Genomic DNA, 19,267 nt, shown 5'->3' with positions numbered 1-19,267 from the left:
CATGTGAATAGAACCTGGATGGGATTGTGGTTGGTACAGACTCAATGGGCCAAATGACCTTCTTCTGTACTGTAGGGATTTTATGATAAATCTCAACTTTAAATTTTCGCTTTTGCTCCATGACTCTTGACAGTGTTACCTGGAAATTATCTCACAATCTCAATTTAGAGGAATTAATTTGAAGCAGCATCTACAATCTTACGGAGGTTTCGGAATTCTTTTACATTTCAAGTGCCTCCTGATTTCACTCCATGCTCTAATTTTAAGATCATGGCATATCATTCTGTGTTCCTTCAGAAAAAAAGCTTCCCTATATTGAATGTGAATATCATTGTAAACATAGCAATTATGTCACCCCTCAACTTTAAGATCCGAAACAATAAAATAAAAATTACATGAGCAAAATACATTAATACTTGTCATGCTTCAGTTCATTCAGACATCGGCTATAAACTTCAGCCATTAGTGTGATTTTTAAGAGAAAAAAAATCAATTTACTGCTGCTTAATTAATAACAGACAACTAACCAAAATCCTGCACAACTGACGCCCGAAATCATGCAGCACCTGAGGCACAGGCTGGAATTTTGTGTTGGTGACAGGGATCTTGGCCCACGTCACTTCTTATAGGAAGGCTCACTGCAGCAAGACACTTGACAGGCCACCAGCAGGCCTTCCCCAGGATCAAGGACCCCCGGAGTAGATAGCAGCTAGTTAAGCAGAGGCCTATGCTCACCTGAACATCAATGGAGGGGTGGTGGTTACTATCGGTATGGCACTCACCATTGGCTGAGGATCATTGCTGGATACCAGGCCAGTGGTGAGTGATTGTGGAAGGAGGTGATTGGGTTGAGTTCACAAGAGCAGGTCAGCAGCAAGGACAGAGGGAAGGCTTTCAGTGGGACCATCAACTCCCTTCCCAATGCCTGGTCCCTGAATCAGGCACTGAGTGCTCTATATATGGTGAGTTCTCTGCCTATTGCTGAGTTAATGCCAGTGACAGTGAGACAAAGCCCTTAAATAGGCATTCTAGGCCTAAGCTGAAAACAGGGCAGGAAGATTGCCCACTAATATAATCAGTACGGATGTGGGATGATGGGAAGGTCTCTACTGGCCACCCTCCTGCCTGACTGTCACCTACATTATCAATCAGACCTGAAACATGTTGTTTGTTGAAAGATCTCTTCTTTCTTCTATGAGTGGATCCCTTAATATCCCCTTATATCACTGAGTGTACAATATGCAAACTGTTGCAGCTTGTGCAAAGTAGTCATAAATGCATTGATAAAACCAGGATATTAAAGCCATACAATACGTGATGTCACCCAAAACACATGAGAAGGAGCTCTGCTTGCACCTGCTTTCAAATAAAAAAAATGTATTTAAGCTCAGAGTGTAAAATGTTTAGAGCTTGTATTGTAATAATACAGTTTGACTGCAAACTTATGCTCAATCCAGCATTGCAAATCAACAGAGGACAATTATTTAAATATAAAGAGTGAGCTTATTAGTATGGAAACACTGTGAATGGAATCGCACTGTATAATTAATCAGTATAAATTAAAAACTGTTTAAATAATTATCTGATACAAGCTAAGAATGATACATGTACTGCATTATTAAGTTCATTCCCATCCTGTCATAATTTATATGGAAATCCAACCCAAGTACAAGCCTGAACAAACTGCGCCACTTTGGAAAAATAGCTGGTCATTTCTGAGGACTCTTGTATTATGCCATAGCATTATTTGTAGTTTCAGCTGAAATGTTGTGTTCTTAATATCTGCCATTTTATGACTATCAATTGAAGAATACGTTTTGCATGTAATTAAATTCTTCTTCACATTTGTTTCAAAGACTATTGAATTGTTTCTACGTGATGCTTTAAAGTCTCCCTCAAATATGATTGCAGAATTGGAGGATAGGAATACAGATTGCAAATAAAGCTGGAGTTTGTAAAAATGTAGCTTTCAGTTTTGTTTTTATTAGTGTCACAAGTAGGCTTACATTCACAATGCAATGAATTTACTGTGAAAATCCCCTAGTCGCCACACTCTGGCACCTGTTTGGGTACACCAAGGGAGAATTTAGCATGGCCAATGCATCTAAATTGCATATCTTTTGGACTGTGGGAGGAAACCAGAGTACCTGGAGGAAACCCCCATGGATATGGGGAGAACATGCAGACTCTGCACAGACAGTGACCCAAACCAGGAATCGAACCCAGGTCTCTAGCGTGGTGAGACAGCAGTGCTAACCACTGTACCATCATGCCACCCATTATTATGACTCTCCAGAAAAGTGGTTGCCAATTTTTCCCTGTAAAATTTCGATGGCATTTCATTCCTTTAAAAAATTCTGTCAAGGTTTAACTGAGATCAGTCAGATAGCACAGATATCAATGAGAGTAACGGAAAGCAACCTTTCACGCAGGGTGCACGCTTAAGAATGCTATCAAACACTTACTAGAGACAAGCATTTCACTTTCCCAATCTCTGCCACAACTGTTATAAGTTTGAAAGCAATTTTATGTCATTTAGCATAAAATCACTCATGGTTGTATTGATCCTATTATCCATGATCATGTTCCCAACCATTTTATTCAACTGACCATTTTCTATTTTCTTAACTGACACTGTTTCAACTGATTTTGTTGGTTCTTTATACTTTACATTCATCACAGATAGGCAACAAGAATTCCTCTATTCTCAAACTGTGCTTGAGGCTTGTCAATGTTTGTACTGAGGATGTTAAGTTCTGTACTTCAGAATCCAAACAAATTAATCAGTGATCATTTGTTTCTCTCTGCCTTTCACATATGGCACAATATGACCAGACATCTTCTCCAATTTTCCCTTTCTTAATCCACTCATTCAGCATGGCAACTGAGTGATGCTTTGCACTGCGACCCCTTACTGGTTCTTGGATCTTGGAGATGCACAGATGGAACAGGAGAAAATTTGGACTTGACAGGAATTGTCAAGCTACATGATGTTAGGTACTTCACCGAACGCAAGGGAATAGAAGCAGGTGCATGTTTAAAGGACAGCCCAGGAATTAGTTCACCATGAGGTCAGCTTGCATCCTTATTCAGCTGAAGAGTGCAGTGACACAGATCTTAGGGACCCAACCTCTGAATAAAACGTATTCTCTCTGCACAAATGCATTGGGCTGTGCACCAGGGAGTTTTTGCTACGTGCCAGAGGCAATGGAGAAATCCATTACTGACTTCCGTACAGATCAGATACGGGCAATTGACACTCTCCAGTTCAGTAGCAAAAGCAGCCATGTAATTTTCCATCTCTCAGATGGCAGGAAATTTGGACTCTAACAAACTCTTCAAACAATGCCTGTCCTGATGCCAGAAAGTCAACTTAACCTGAGTGCTTCAGCAGTCACTGAGCTCCTGCAGCGTGTAGCCAGGCTCTATTATACATCAGTGCTTAGCAGTCTATGGTCATGAGCAACTTAAGACCTCTGAGCAACAATGTCCTTCCCCAATAGAGAAGCATCATGCAAGACCGCTAGAGTAAATGAAAGAGTACTTAAACAGATATTGGAGCATGTGCCAGTATCATGCATATGCAAAAGCTATAAAATTCTAACCTTCTTGTGTACTGAGAATGTTCCTGCATATTTTTTGACTTCGCAATGTTAGTTAAATGAACATTGCTATTTGAGCTGACATGGTATTTTTGAGATTGGAAAGACTGTAGAGTGTTGGATATGATTGCCAATACATAGGGTCAATAATTGTTCAACTTGAAGCACTCTTCAGCTAATGAGTTGCTGCAAAAGTGTTCTGGCTGACATCAAGTTTAAGTGTCCTCCTACTGCCTGGCCATCCTTTAGATTGACAGTACGCTCTTCCCTACCACATCGAGTAGTGGTTCAATGTCCTTAGTCACAGTAAACTTATATAGAAGACAACAAATCGCTATCATATAGCATACTCACTTTGTAGGCAGCATTGCAGAAAGATACCTGACCTGACAATCAGTGAAATATTCAGTTGAAGACTTCAAAAGTCTGTTCAGTGAGGGCTCTGGTCAAGCCTTGTAGAACTGTTCGGGTGTCAAACAGGGATTCCTGAGAGAAATCATGAGCCATTTCTACAAGGCATAACCCTTGGGTAGAATTTTCCCAAAATTGCAGTGTTGGATCAGGTAAGAAAAGCTCTGGCTTCACAGCTGCCTTTCCTAGCCTGAACAAATAACACACTGTGCTGACAAGGATAACACAGCCTCAAGCACCCTGACCTCAAACTAAAGTTAAAGGCATTCCCCACAAAGTTTGAGGGAGAGAGGCATAAAATCTAGCCAAAGAAACTCGTTGTTGCAGTGTCCTTGACTAATAGACTGTTATGTGTTAATATTGATTCTTAGTAGCTGCACTAAACGCTATGTATTAATATATTCATGTATTTACCAGTCGGTAGAATGGGAAACTGCCAGAGTGAAGAAGCAACCATGAATTGAACACTACCCTGTAAATAAAGCTTCATTATTTCTAACCCTTCATGCTTCTTAGCATCAATTTTCCAACATACAACATAAAAACTGGCGATGAGGATTTTGAACAGTGTTTGCTATCCACCAGGGAGAAGGATAATTACCAAAAATGTCAGGAAAAGAAGAATTAAAAGAGAAGTTCCATGCATGTGCTCCAGACATTACAGGTGAGGTGGATTTGAATAATGATCCTCCACAAAACAATTAACTGGGCGTGTTTAAAAAGTGGCCAAAACTCAACTTGTTGCCTTCTTTAGAACAGAAAGAAAAGCTGGCTGTTGGAAACATATTGCCATACAGGTAACTTCCTTGAGTAAGAAAATGACAGGGATTTCCATCTTCATGGGCTCCTTTGATGAAAATGTGGAGTGATGGAGCTCCTATACTGAGCATCTTGACTATATTACACAGGCAAATAGAATAGCAGAAGATAACAGGGTGCCCATACTCCTGAACATGATGGGGGGCAGAAAAAGTTAATCTTCTCAGGAGCTTACAGCAACCAAAGAAAACAGCTCCTAACACAAATTAACAAACTTGTCACCAAATCCTTTGGTGATTGAAAAGAACTTCAGATTCCACAAAAGAAATCAAGAGAGGAGTGGATTGTGCAATTCCTGGTTGTGCTAAAAAGACTTGCAGAATATTGTGATCTTCATGATGTGCTGAATGACACAATTTGGGACAGATTTGTGTGGGGTCTGGAAGTGAAAAAGTAGAAAATGCTGTTTCAATAGAACTGGCTGCAATTGAAAGTCAACAACTGAGTTTATGTACTTGAATATAAAAAATGGTGGCTGAATCGACACATAAGAATTTTGAAACTCATACATGCCAGCAATATGTGAAGTCAGGTCATTCAAAAGCAGGTAATGCTGGTATAATAACATTGAATGAAGGAGGTGTGGAAAAAAGAATACAGAGTATGCCTGCTGGAAAATAGCAAACCAAGTGTAAAAATAATAAAAAGCCAGAACATATCAAAACAGCATGTAAACAGAATAAAGGGGGGCTTATGCTGTACAAAAGGATTGGGAGAAATGAAGCAACTCATAGTCTGAGAAGGAATTATTACTGAATGTGTTAGTCATTGCTGGTGTTATGAATAGATCTTGGGCCTCTCCACTGCTGGATGGACAGTCAGTAAAGGTGGAAGTTGACACTAGGGCAGCAGTCTCGTTGGTACCAAGGAAAAACTCAGACATATTCCCTTTAAAGCTTCAAGAATAGTGTTGAAGACATTCACAGATGAAGTGGTTACACAATAGGGCCTCATTGCAGTAGCTTTGCAACTTAATGGACAAACAGCAGATTTGTGTCTACATGTGGTAAAGGGCAATAATCCAGCGTTGATGGTTAGAGAAGATTTGACCGAATTGGGCTAAAGCCAACCTAATGAGTAATGCAGAATCAGGACTCACTAAAATGCTAAAGAAATACAGTTCGATGGAGAACTGGGGAATATGAAAGACATCACAATTAAATTGAGGATTAAAGAAGAAAGCTGAGCAAAATACTTGAAGACAAGGTTGGTGCCCGATGCCATCAGGTTGAAAGTGGAACAACTTGTGAAGACAAGAGTCTCAGAACCTAACTGGATTAATGAATAGTACCAGTTAAAGGATGAATCCGTAAGGATTTGTGGAGACTTCAAAGTCACCTTAAATCCAATATTATGTGCAGAACTGTATCCATTATCCCACATCAATGACTTTTACTTGGGATTTATTTGGGAGGCGGCCAACATTTTCACAACATTGACCTAAGCTAGGCTTACTTACAGATGAACGTAGACAAGCCATCACAGGAATTTCTGACAAGCATAAAGGCTTGTTCCATTACTGAAGATTGTCATTTGGGATCACATTTGCTCCTACATTGTTTCAAAGAGCAATGGATCAGATCCAGAGTGGACTGAGTGGAGTCCAGTGCTATGTGTATGACATCCTAGTCACTGGAAGAGACAAAGAGGAACATCTTCAGAATTGGGTTGCCACTCTTCAGAAATTGGAAGATTATGGATCGAGTGTCTGGAAGGACAAGTGAGAGTTTTTACAATCCTATGTTGAGTATTTGGGATTTGTGATTGTTGCCATGTGCCGTCACAAATCTCCTTCAAAGGTCAAGGCTATCACAGAGGTGCCTGCATGTCAGACCTTTGGCCAGTTCAGTGATTGCTAAGATTGTTGAAGTACTATAGAAGCAGCAATTTTAATACGTTGCATAACCTTTTGCGTTGGAACAAGAAATGGAAGTAGTCAGATTAGTGCAATAACACTTCTGTGCAAGTCAAAGAGGCACTGCTCAAATCTGAAGTCCTTTGTGATCTGATGCTACAGGTCTGTTTCTCTTCTTCCCATTACTCTTGATAATCTTCCACCTCGCCAGAGTGGAATTGTTAAAAGGTACTCCATGAAAACAAAATGCATTGCCAGGAGTCCCGTAAGAGTTTAGGACATTCCACAATCACTGCAATGATTTAAATAGTCGAAGTAGGCAAAAGAAAACACTACATTGAAGCAAAATGTCTCCAAAATCTTTCCACTGTTTTAACTGAGGAGGGCCCAAAATAATTTTAAATATCACTCTAAATAGCAACCTCCTGACTTGTATTAAGTGGTACAACTTGGAAGAAAGAACAGCTTTGGAAATTATTTTACATCAATTGTCCCCAATTTGTACATATTTGTTCGTCCTGTGCCTAATTCTGATGGCCACTCTAGGCCACTAAGTGCAAGGTCCAGCAGAAAATACAAATGGATGGACAAGTCATGGGGTGTATTTCACAAGCAACTTTGGTCTCAATACAATTATAACAAACATAGTCCCCACTGGAACGCAGGATGAGTTCATTGTCTCAGTTCAAAGTGGTGGATGAGCAATCACAATCTACCAATGTCTTTCTTTCTTTCAGATTTGTCCATCTAGCATTACAATAGAAATTTAAAACTATGTACTTCAGAATAGATAAGTAGTTGATGGATGGTACATACATAATGGGCCAAAGAGCCTCCTTCTGTGCTGTAAAATCTTGTGACTCCATGACTACAATGACCCCCTCCCCCACCATCCACGTTATCGCAGCTTTAATCCTCTGAGATGGATTTAACTTTAAAGTCAAGATGAATCTCACCAAAATCCATTTTTGGGCAAGTGGTCAAAAATCCCAAACTTATCTTTGTGTTTCAAAAGAAACTGGGCAATTTGATTGGATGACATTTCTGGTGCTTTACTTCTGACAAATTTGTAGCTTTCCTCACTCAAAGTTATAAATGCAAACCTTTCAGCATCATTAGCTTCATTCCATCATGCTTCTTTGTCCAATGTCCTTTGAAATAAAATGCTACAGCATGATTTTTAATTATTTAGAAAGTGGAGTTTTGTTGTGTGGGGAATGTTGACTGCATCCACGATGCAAGTTCCACATTATAGGTGGAAGGAACAATTCTGATGGCTGAATAACTGTTCATAAACAAAAACTGATCTCTTTCAATAAGAAACTTCTCCAACCTCAATTTCGAAATTTCAATGGTGTAATAACTAAGCAAAGATTGTGGTCTGAATTTTAAAAGGTTGCGGGGGTGAGAACAGAAGCCGCAGGCCCACAGTTTCTGGCTGCTGCCGGCATGCTGGCTTGCCAGCATGATTTTGCCTCCAGTCCTTTTCACAGAAGAGGCAGGGTCAGTATTGGAGGTTTTGATGGTTGCCAGCTCAAAAGCAGCAGGAAGATGATTATGCCAAGTAAAGGGCCTAAAAAGGCCACTGCACCGTTGTGGCCTGCAATTTTCTAGTCAGATTGCGAGCGCGCTGTGGAGACTGAGCCCACTTGATGAAGAGAGGTGGCACCATGGCAGAACAAGGGGCCAGCAGCCCATTCTCTATGGCCAAAGTTGAGAGATTGTCACAGATGCAGTTGTTGTCTGTCCAAAATGGGGAAGCAGTGACATAGTGGTGTTATCACTGAACGAGTAATCCAGAGACCCAGATAACTACTCTGGGGACCTGGGTTCAAATCCCACCGTGGCAGATGAATTGAATAAAAATCTGGAACTAAAAGTCTGGTGAAACCACTGTTGAATGTTGTGAAAAAACACCATCTGGTTCACTAAGTCCTTGAGAGAAGGAAATCTGCTGTCCTTACCTGGTTTGACCTACATGAGACTCCAGATCCACAGCAATGTGGCTGACTCTCAACTGCCCCTTCAGGGCCATTAGGGATAGGCAATGAATGCTAACCCAGTCAGTGACTCCACATCCAATGAATGAATTAAAAGCAAGTAGAGGGACTGGCCCTCCTTGATGACAGCCGGGCAGTTGTGCCCTCTTCCAGTGGTGTCCCGTCTTTCTCTACCTACAACAGCAGCTCCCACCTCTGCCAGAGAGGGTCATCTTCTTGTACAGAAGGGCCCTCCACTGGCCTTCCAGCCTTGGGGGCCTGCACATCATTCTTATTTGAAGGTGTCTCCAGAAGGCGTCAACTGAATTGGCTGCCTCCTCGAAAATCGCTTTCAGGATTCCAGTGAAGTCAGGAGTCAGGATCAGGGCCAGGACCTTGAACAAAATTTAGCCTTCAAAGTGAGCTTTGGTGGGAATGCCATACTTAGCAACATAACCCAGTGGACTGACACATGATCAGCTGGTCATGCCACTATATTTGAAAAAAAGTTCATACACAGTTATCTCCTATTCAGTAATAAATAGAAAATTTGCTCCCTTCAGTATAGTATTCAACAAAGATAATTGTGAATAATCAACAGGATGTTTTTAAAAGCAGATTATTGTGGATACTGGAATCTGAAACAAAAACAGAAAATGCTGGAAAATCTCAGCAGGTCTGATAGCATCTATGGAGAGAGAATAGAGCCAATGTTTCATTCTGGATGACCCTTCATCAGAGCTTGGGATCAAAACAGGATGCTTATGTTTGGTTGGTAAAAATGAGAAATAGTGCACATATAACACTGGCTTTCCTTTACTACAGCATAAATGCTATTTCACTACCCAGTGTTAAAAATTCCAGGCTCTTCAGTAAAAACACACACTCACAGATACCCTGGGCACCACTGAAGAACAAATAAATATTTTGTATGTTTTTTCCCTCTCTCTCTTACTTCAATCTATTAGCATTATACCATAGCACAGTGAACATCAGGCATTTCCTCTGTTGAAAACAACTAAATCCACAACACACACAATAAACACAAACACAGATGACTGTATCAAGAAATGTAGTTAACGCCATAAGACTTTTAACATATGTGGTGTTAATGATTATATCACAATACCATTCACTTGTTTTGGTGATCCACCATCTTTCTGCATTTTGTGACAGGAATGACTAATCAGTTATTATTTTAACGTGCCCTGCTCATGGAAACATAGAAACTAGAAGCAGGCCATTCAGCCCTTTCAGCCAGCTCTGACACTCATTTTGATCATGGCTGATCATTGAATTCAATATTCCTGATCCCCCTTTCCTCCCATATTTCTTGATCCTTAAGCCTCAAGAGCCAAACCTAATTTCTTCTTGAAATCGGCCATCGTTTTGGCCTCAACTACGTTCTATGGTAGTGAATTCTACACATTCACCGCTCTTTGGGTGAAGGAATTTCTTCTCACCTCAGTTATAAACTCCTCAAACTAAGACCCTTATTTCTGGAATTCCCCATCATTGGGAACATTCTTTCTGAATCTCCCCTGACTAACCCTGTTAGAATTTTGTAAGTCTCTAAAAGATCCCCTTTCACTTTTCTAAAATCCAGTGAATATAATCCTAATGGATTTAGTCTCTCATCATATGGCAGACCTGCCATCACAGGAATCAGCCTGGTAAACCTTCGCAGTACTCCCTCTATTGCAATAACATCCTTTCTCAGATAAGGACACCAAAACCTATCCTGCTCATATTTTGTTTGCTGAGACATTCTGAAAAGTGACATCCTTCTATTTATTAAGATCAGCACCAAAATAATCTCTGGATTTTCTTGGCAGCGAGGATATTTTTGTTGCCTGTGTTTGAAGTTCTTCAAATGAATATGTTTTCTCACTGACAGAACAGCAGGAAGCAATATAAATTCTACCAGAACCGAGAATACTCATCTGCTCTTTCAGTAAAAATGAACCACTGCTAGACTTTTAACTTCCTCACACTCAGTCTAACGTTGGCGACAACACACTACAGGCCGAATCTAATCCAAGTGATGGTGTTTTGTCCACAAGCTAAAGAGCCAACAAGAGCCCTCTCTGGGGGAAAGCCCATCATATTATGTGCCAGTCAAGCACTTAAGCTAGTGATGAGCTGTCTACAGGATCAAGGACCCCAATCAGAGACTGACAGTTTCTCGTTTGAGGCAGATGGTTATAGCGGGAGGTGCAGGAGGCTCAGGTAAAAAAGGTCAGTGATGTGGCTCTCAGAAGCCCCCTCCTTCTGAGAGCCTGCAAGCAGTGGCATCTACCCTGCTCTCAATGGCTGAATACCAGCATTCACGAGCTGAGGTTCTTCCCTCCCTGGATTTATTTAGGGCAGATGTAGGAAGGGTTCTCATCCCATTTGCTCCAGCCTGATTAAAAATACTCCCCATCTTCTCATTCACCTTGGGAAGTGCACTAAATTCCATGCTACATCTGGGGCAAAAGACAGTGGATAAAGTGTTCTCATGAAAGTAGGTTTTTCTACTACAAACATTTGTGCTTCCCAGAAAGAAACAAAGCCAGTTAGACATGAATCACCATCACAACAGTCTACCTTAATGCTCCAGGCATGTTTCCCATGTTGGGAGCCAATTCTAAACATGCTGCCTAGGAAAATTTAAACCAACTAACTTCAAACCCGGAATGCATGTTACTAATTCCTGCTGGGCAGGTTATGGGGTATTTATTCATCACCTGCATAAGATAAACTTAATTGAATTAAATTGAATAGTGTATAGAGTTAGTATCAAAGAAAACATCTTAAATAAAACACCACATTCAAACATGAAACAGAGTGAATAATCCAATTATCAGCTCACAATTCCAGCAATCTAAAAAGCTATTCTTTTCTGAAGCCAAAAGGTGCAGCAGAAGTTTGACTAATGATGCATGTCATGAGTTGCCCCATTTCAGTATGATTTCAGCCATTATTTTGCCTGTCTGCAGTTGTCTGAATTACATTTGGTTGTCTATCATTTTTATACAAAAGTACATTTTCTGATTAGTTTGACAATTCACTTGAGATACCGTTTGGGCACATTAATGCCTGCAGTAATTATTGCCAACATCAAATGAATGGAAATGGTTGGAAAATCCCAGCTACTGCAGATAAGAGCTGCTGTAAATATAAGAATTATGGTCAAGAACGAGTGGCCATTTACAGAAGCAGAACAGAGAGTGAGTGGAATATTGATAGCTTTGCCTGCTGATAGAGATACACTTATGAAAGTGATTTTCTCCAGATGGTAGACAAGATAATTACTACATCAGGTCTTCTCTTTGTATTCTAACGATATTGCCTGTCATTAAAGCTAACTAGCAAGCAGACCCAAACTTTAATTTCCCACTTCTCCACAGTGTGTTCAATTATTGGAATCTACAGAAATGTATGGGTTGATAACCATTATCAACTGTCTTTAATATCTGATACATACGCATTGAAAGTATTTCACCAAGTCTGCGATAATACCAACAAAAGGAGAACTGAAAAATCAAACAGTCCTGATTCAGCAGGTACTTACCACTGAGAATTTCATTACTTTCAGTATCCATATTGTCAATGCAAGGTTGACAATCATTGTCACCATGAGGAGGAGCACAAAAAAGTACAGCCATCGCTTCCGCCACCCATAAATTCCTACTTGATAGACTTGTTGATTTTCAGGTCTCTGAAGATTGTTATGTTGTGTTGCCAAGATATACTGTTCCCTTGTCATCTGCAAAGAAGAACAAAACTGTCAATCAGTATCAATTCCTCAGTTAAAGACAGCATTTTAACTTCAAATTATACACATACAGATGGCAGGTTGGGAGTCTCGTATAGATGTGTACTCGAGTTTAAATTGGTCTGAATTTATCATTAGTACAGATATATGAAATCAAGGAATGGAGAACCTCAATACATATTTGGAATGCATTTCCTGGCAATTTTTGGGCATTGGCATAATGGATACAAACTTCAGAGTGAAGTCATTGATTAGATTCAAGACATAAAGAAAAATTAAGACCAAAGAACTGAAGTTCAACATTGCAAAATAACTTTCCAAAATAAACATGGTCTATGGATAACATTAAAGGGTATAAATGTATAAAGTGTTCTAAAAACTTCAAGTCCTGTCAATATAAAATCTAACTAAATTGTCCCAAATGTAAAATGAGCTGTATTTACTGTGAAATAATCAATTTGGTCAAAGATATACATTCTTTCTTAGCTTCATCTGCTTCTGGTTGGTGATGAAATATTTCCACTAAGTGGGAAAGCTTATCCATTTCTCATGCTTCATTTCTTGTTTTTAAAGTATACTTCAAAATATGAAAATCTATATTAATAGAATATGGGCTATCTATGATATTTAAATGGAGTATTTGCTGCTGTTTACTTAATTGCATTATTTGGATTACATTTCCATAGATTACAGCTCAGTGAAATTTAATAAATTTGTACTTAGAATGACTCATGTCTAAAATCATTATTTTTTTCTCTCAATAATTTGTTCTTGCAGTTGTAATCCTCTATTTGAATGCATTAGCTCCTTGCTTGGGTACTATGCGAAGTCAGTCTTTTTGGTAGTCATCCTAGCTTTTGCTTTTGTTGCTGAAGTCACTACAAGAGATTTCTCCCTCTACTTTGCTCAATGCTTTCTCAGATTTATGCACCAATTTCTCTTCCTACATTCATTCACATTATCTTCAAGTCGATCCTCTATAAACTTACATAGGAACATTGGAGCAGGAGGAGGCCATTTGGCCCTTCAAGCATGCTCCATCATTCAATACGATCATGGCTGATCTGATTGTGGTCTCATCTCCACTTTCATATCAGTGCCCCATAACTTTTGTCTAACAAGTATTTCTCTAATTTAGCCTTGAATAAATTTAAAGACCCAACTTCCACTTCCATAGAAATAAAAAAAATGCAGCACAAGAAACCATTTGGTGCATCTTGTTCACGCCAGCCCAAGGACACCCAAGTGCCCTTTTTAATCCCATCTTCCTGCAGCCGATCTATAGCCCTGTAGCTTACACACTTAAGGTGCAGATCCAGGCATATTTTAAAAGAGTTTAGGGTATATGCCTCCATCATCAACCTAGGCAGCAAATTCCAGACACCCACCATGCTTTGTATAAAAACAGTTCTTCCTCCTATCCCCTCTACACCTATTGCCACTTATCTTGAATCCATGTCCCTTGGTTATAGAACTCTCCACTACTTTTGTCCACTTTCTCTCTTCTACTCATAGTTTTGTACATCTCTATCAAGCCATCCCTCAGTCTTCTTTGCTCCAAAGAAAATAATCCTAACCTATCCAATCTCTCCTCATAGCTACACTTTTCTAGCCATGGCAACATTCTTGTAAGCCTTCTCTGCACTCTCTTCAGAGCAATTATGTCCTTCCTGTAATGTGGTGACTAGAACTGCACACAATACTCCAGTTGTGGCCTCACCAATGTTTTATACAATTCCAACATTATACTTTTTATTTTTATATTCTATACCTCTGCCAATGTCAGAAAGCATTCCATATGCCTTCTTTACAACCTTGTCTACTTGAACTGCTGTCTTTAGGGACCTGTGTACTTGTACTCTTACTTTACTTACCCTTCTTAGTATATTCCCATTTATTGTTAATTCCCTACAACTGTCTGACTGCTCTAAATGCATTATCTCACACTTCTCTATATTAAAATCCATCTGCTACTTTACCACCCACTCCGCCAACCCACCAATATTGTTTTGTAGATTATAGGTATCCTCTACACTATCCACTACTCAGCCAATCTTTGTGTTATCTGCAAATTTTCCAATCATGCCTCCCACCCACGTTCACATCCAAATAGTTAATATATAACATAAACAGCAAGGGTCTCAACACCAAACCTGTGGAACACTTTCTATTTGTAAGGGCATCCATCAACCATTACCTCTTATTTCCTGTTGCTAAGTCAACTTTTGATCCAGTTTGCCACAGTACCCTGTATCGCATGGACTTTTACTTTTTGAACAGTCTGCCAGGTGGGGGTAGGGTCTATTTTGCACAGTTGTGCACTCAGCCGCAGTGTATGCACACAGCTTTGATTTGAAATCTCTGAGGCTTCCTAGTAAGCTGAAATTATTGAAACCTTCTCCATTCCAATGGAAATCTTGTGCAGTGCCTTGAAAAAAAATCCAGTGACAGCTCAATGGATTTCTATCATGCTCCAGCCATCTGTATTTATTTTCATTTCCCTTCGTGCTTGACTGTACCTCAAGCGCCCTATTGATCGTAACTGCACAATTTCATCAAAACAATTGTGATTTGCAAAAGAGGAAGGTAGGGGCACTCTCCCTACACTCCCCCCCCCCCCTCACTATCACGACAATATTGGGGGCACTCTTCCAAGATCAACGCTCCCCCATCACACATAAGCAAAACCCTCCACACCCAAGGGGCGCCCGAGAAGAAGAACCCTGGCACTGCTCCGGTACAAGTTGACACTGCAAAGTTGGCAATGCCAACCTATGCCAGAGGGCAATCCAAGGGCACAGCCCAGGCATGTCCCTCTCCCCCTGAGGGCTATACTTATATTGGTGACCCCAACAGGTTGCCCCTTGACTGATTCCTACCTTTATACAGCTGTTGTAAACCTCACCTATGGAATGTCAGCCAAGAATGAATATTTAGTTAAGGGCATTATACGGCTGGGAAACAGTTTAATAATATGTAAATGTATTCAAATTTATTGAAAAGACATTCCTATATGAAACCTGAACCTCATTATGTCACCATTAAGGGGCGGGGAAAATCCAGAAATGGGTCTCACTGACAAGAATCTCATTTCCCAACTTTGCGCGAAATTTTGCACCTATGTCGCCATCTGTTTGTTTCATTTTAAAACTACTTTTGACTCCTTATTTAGACATGGGTGACACAAAGTTGATACATTTCCTGACCTAAACTTAGGTCAGGACTGTGTGTACCACATTGTCTATACCATTAAGACTTGATTATCTGTAAAGACTCGCATTCCAACTATTATCTTGTAAACTGAGTTTGTGTCTTTATATGCCCTGTTTGTGAACACAACTCCCACTCACGTGATGAGGAGCAGCGCTCTGAAAGCTTGTGGCTTCTGCTGCCAAATAAACCTGTTGGACTTTAACCTGATGTTGTGAGACTTCTTACTGTGCTTACCCCAGTCCAACACTGGCATCTCCACATCATCTATAATAATTCAGCTCCAAATTTATTTTCTTTGGTTGAAAATAATGCTCACTTAGTCTGAGGCTGTATCATCTTTCATGATTGGGAGCCCGTACTTATTAACAACAAAGGCTTATTTGTCTTCTACATCCACTCTATATAGTTACCATAAATTTTAAGTTTAGAATGTAACAATGGGCAAGATTTGCTGTGCTTTGGAGTCAGGCTGGGAGATGGGAGAGGAGTGGAGGTGAAAGAGCGTGGAATGACATTGGGAGGGTCCACCGCTGCTTGGCTATTTTCTTGGTGTTGAGAACAATCAGTGCTCATTGATCTGAAGTGGATGAGTAATTTATATAATTAATTGAATATTTATTCAGGCTGCCGCAAAATGCCAGGAGCAGAGCAAGACCCTCAACACATGGAGGGAGTTTCACAACAGCTTCCCAGAGGAGGGAGGCTCTATGGCACAACATAGGGTACCCGTTGGCAATCGCAGCCCTGATGCCATTATATAGTCAAACTGTTGGATGGTTCTTTCCCTGCCACAGATGCTGCTCTAGATTACAGATGTCAATTATTATTTTGCGATAGGACCCTCTGGGATTGCCATGATTATTGTTAATGGCCCAGATTTTGCAATTGCAATGATGGAGAAATTGTCAATGTTTGCTGTCATTACTCTCTGAAATTGACAGCAACAACTAGGGTCCACACACACACTGTTAAACATGGAAATCCAAAAGTTCTTGACAGTAATTCCCGGCTCCTCTCCAGAGTGCATAACTGAAGTCCTCACAAATGTAAATTAATCACGAATAGGAAGTAAACTTTCACTTATTACAAGGTAGTTGCTGTTGTAAAAACTGCTGAAAAAGATACATCTTGTTGAATGAGAGATAACTCAGTTTTTAATGGTCTTCTAGGTCATAAATACTGTCAAAGTCGTCTTTGGATCTAACAGTCTAATTTCATATTTGTGTAATATCAGTTTTCACCAATCCTTGCTAACAGTTCCATGGATTTTTAAACGTAATAAAAATGTTCCCTTTATTATGTGTATATATGATATTTCTTCTACATGCTTATGTTCTAAATTTTTATTTCACTTTATATAAAGTTAGCAAAAGTGAATGATAAAACTGTTTGCTGTCTATAAGAATTATTCAGTGTGATGATCTGCTCAGAATGCTTGATGATATTACTGCTGTAGGATGCTAGAGATCCCCTAGAGCAGTACCAGAATGAACACCAGGAAATGTGGAATCTGTTCCACAGGACTCACTAGATCTAGTGGCACCTTTCTTCAAAATCACCTGCAAACTTTAGTTGATGTAAAATAATGGAAGCATTGTCATATGTGTCTGTAGAATATTGCAATTTAGTAGAATAATGTTCTCCTTATTTCACAGCATCTTTGTCATGAGCAGTAAATTGAAATCATCAATTTTACATGGTTTTATTTTAAGATGATATGTTGAGCCATGAGGTTGCAGACTGTGGTGATATACAATTGTGCTGCTCCAATGAATGTTCAGTTCGAAACTACAAGTCTTGTTTCCAAAAGGGTGGTTGAGTCACTTGACATAGTCCATGTAGATTGTATATGCCCTCAGCGTGATGACGGTGCAGTTAATCATTATTGCTAAACACCCTCTCTGGCACTGAAAGTCTCCAGAAGAATTGTATCATGGTCATTCTTACTAATGCTATCATGGACAGATGTACCTGACCTAACAAAAACACCTATGTCAGACTCCTATTTAGTGACTGCAGCTCAGCCTTCAACACCATTGTTCCTACGAAACTCATCTCCAAACTCCGTAGCCTAGGGATCGGCTCCTTCCTCTGTGACTGGATCCTGAGCTTCCTAACTCACAGACCACAATCAGTAAAGGTAGGCAACAACACTTCCTCCACGATCATTCTAAACATTGGTGCCCCACAAGACTGTGTCCTCAGCCCCTTACTATTCTCATATATATCTATGACTGCGTGACCAAATTCCCCCCCCGCAACCCATTTTCAAGTTTGCTGACACCACTGTAGTGGGTCAGATCTCAAACAATGATCAGACAGAATACAGGAAAGAGATAGAGAATCTGGTGAACTGGTGTGACGACAATAATCTCTCCCTCAATGTCAACAAAATGAAGGAGATAGTATCCGAATTCAGGAAGCATGGTGGAGAACATCAATGGGACGAAGTAGAAATGGTTGACAGTTTCAAGTTTTTAGGCATCCAGATCACCAACAATCTGTCCTGATCTCCCCTGCCCCCGGCCCACCCTGTGCTGACACTAGCTGAGAAAACCCACCAACACCTCTACCTTCCTCAGAAGCCTAAGGAAATTTGGCATATCAGCTACAACTTTCACCAACTTTTACAGATGCACCATAGAAAGCATTCTTTCTGGTTGTATCACAGCTTGGTATGGCTCCTACTCTGCCCAAGACCACATGAAACTATGGAAGATTGTGAATAAAGCCCAGCCCATCATGCAAACCAGCCTTTCATCCATTGACTCTGTCGGCACTTGCCGCTGCCTCGGAAAAGCAGCCAACGTAATTAAGGACCCACCCACCCTGGAAAACTCTCTTCCACCTTCTTCCGTTGGGAAAGTGTCTGAGGCCACATAATAAATGACTCAAGAACAGCTTCTTCCGTGCTGCCATCAGACTTTGAACGGAGCTACCTCGCACTAAGTTGATCTTTCTTAAAACTCTACTATAACTGTAACACCACATTCTGCACTGTCTCATTTCCTTCCAAATGAACAGTATGCTTTGTCTGTATAGGGTGCAAGAAACAATACTTTTCACTGTATACTAATAGAAGTGACAATAATAAATCAAATCAAAGTCTGCTCCATGCAGATTGTTGAGGACAGCTTTATGTAGGTTCTTTAAAGGCGTTGATTCTCTTACCACCTGTCAACAATGTGAAGGTTATTCTGGGAAGGTGAGAATATCCAATGGTTTTAATAGTTTATGAAATGTGTTTACTTACTTTTTTCATTCTTCTCTTTTGATTAAATATTTCCATCATTCTAGTCTGTTTTCTTACCTACAGAAATGTATTAAGCTTTCATTATCTCCCAAATATATATCTAAAGTTTTTCAGTACTTGATATCCTTGAAATAGTGTTTTAACAAATATCCCACATATATTTCTAATCCCTGTTAAATTAAAATTATCGCATTCTTGTTCAAATACTGTTATATATATTTTGGATTAGGTACTGATATATATTAAAATTTTTTACAGTCTATTTACTGCATTACTTTCAAATGTTTTGAAACATTTTTTAGAAACCCATGCTAATTTTTAGTGCAGTGAATCCTATTCTCCTTTCATCACCTTTCCAACCAACTGTAAAATTCA

General features: G+C 39.9%; 1 protein-coding gene across 1 annotated transcript in view; it reads right to left on the bottom strand.

Annotated features, from left to right (window-relative positions):
- Window positions 1-19,267, bottom strand: part of sgcz (sarcoglycan zeta) — an 864,473-nt gene that overhangs the window by 399,258 nt on the left and 445,948 nt on the right. Inside the window, exon 2 of the mRNA XM_080198167.1 lies at window positions 12,223-12,417. Coding sequence (XP_080054293.1) covers window positions 12,223-12,417 — 195 coding nt within the window. The remainder of the gene's footprint in view (window positions 1-12,222; window positions 12,418-19,267) is intronic.

This window comes from Carcharhinus amblyrhynchos, chromosome 1 (assembly GCF_965287045.1).
Source record: "Carcharhinus amblyrhynchos chromosome 1, sCarAmb.v2.hapA, whole genome shotgun sequence".
NCBI classification, from domain to species: domain Eukaryota; kingdom Metazoa; phylum Chordata; class Chondrichthyes; order Carcharhiniformes; family Carcharhinidae; genus Carcharhinus; species Carcharhinus amblyrhynchos.
This window is presented reverse-complemented; position numbering and strand designations above follow the sequence as displayed.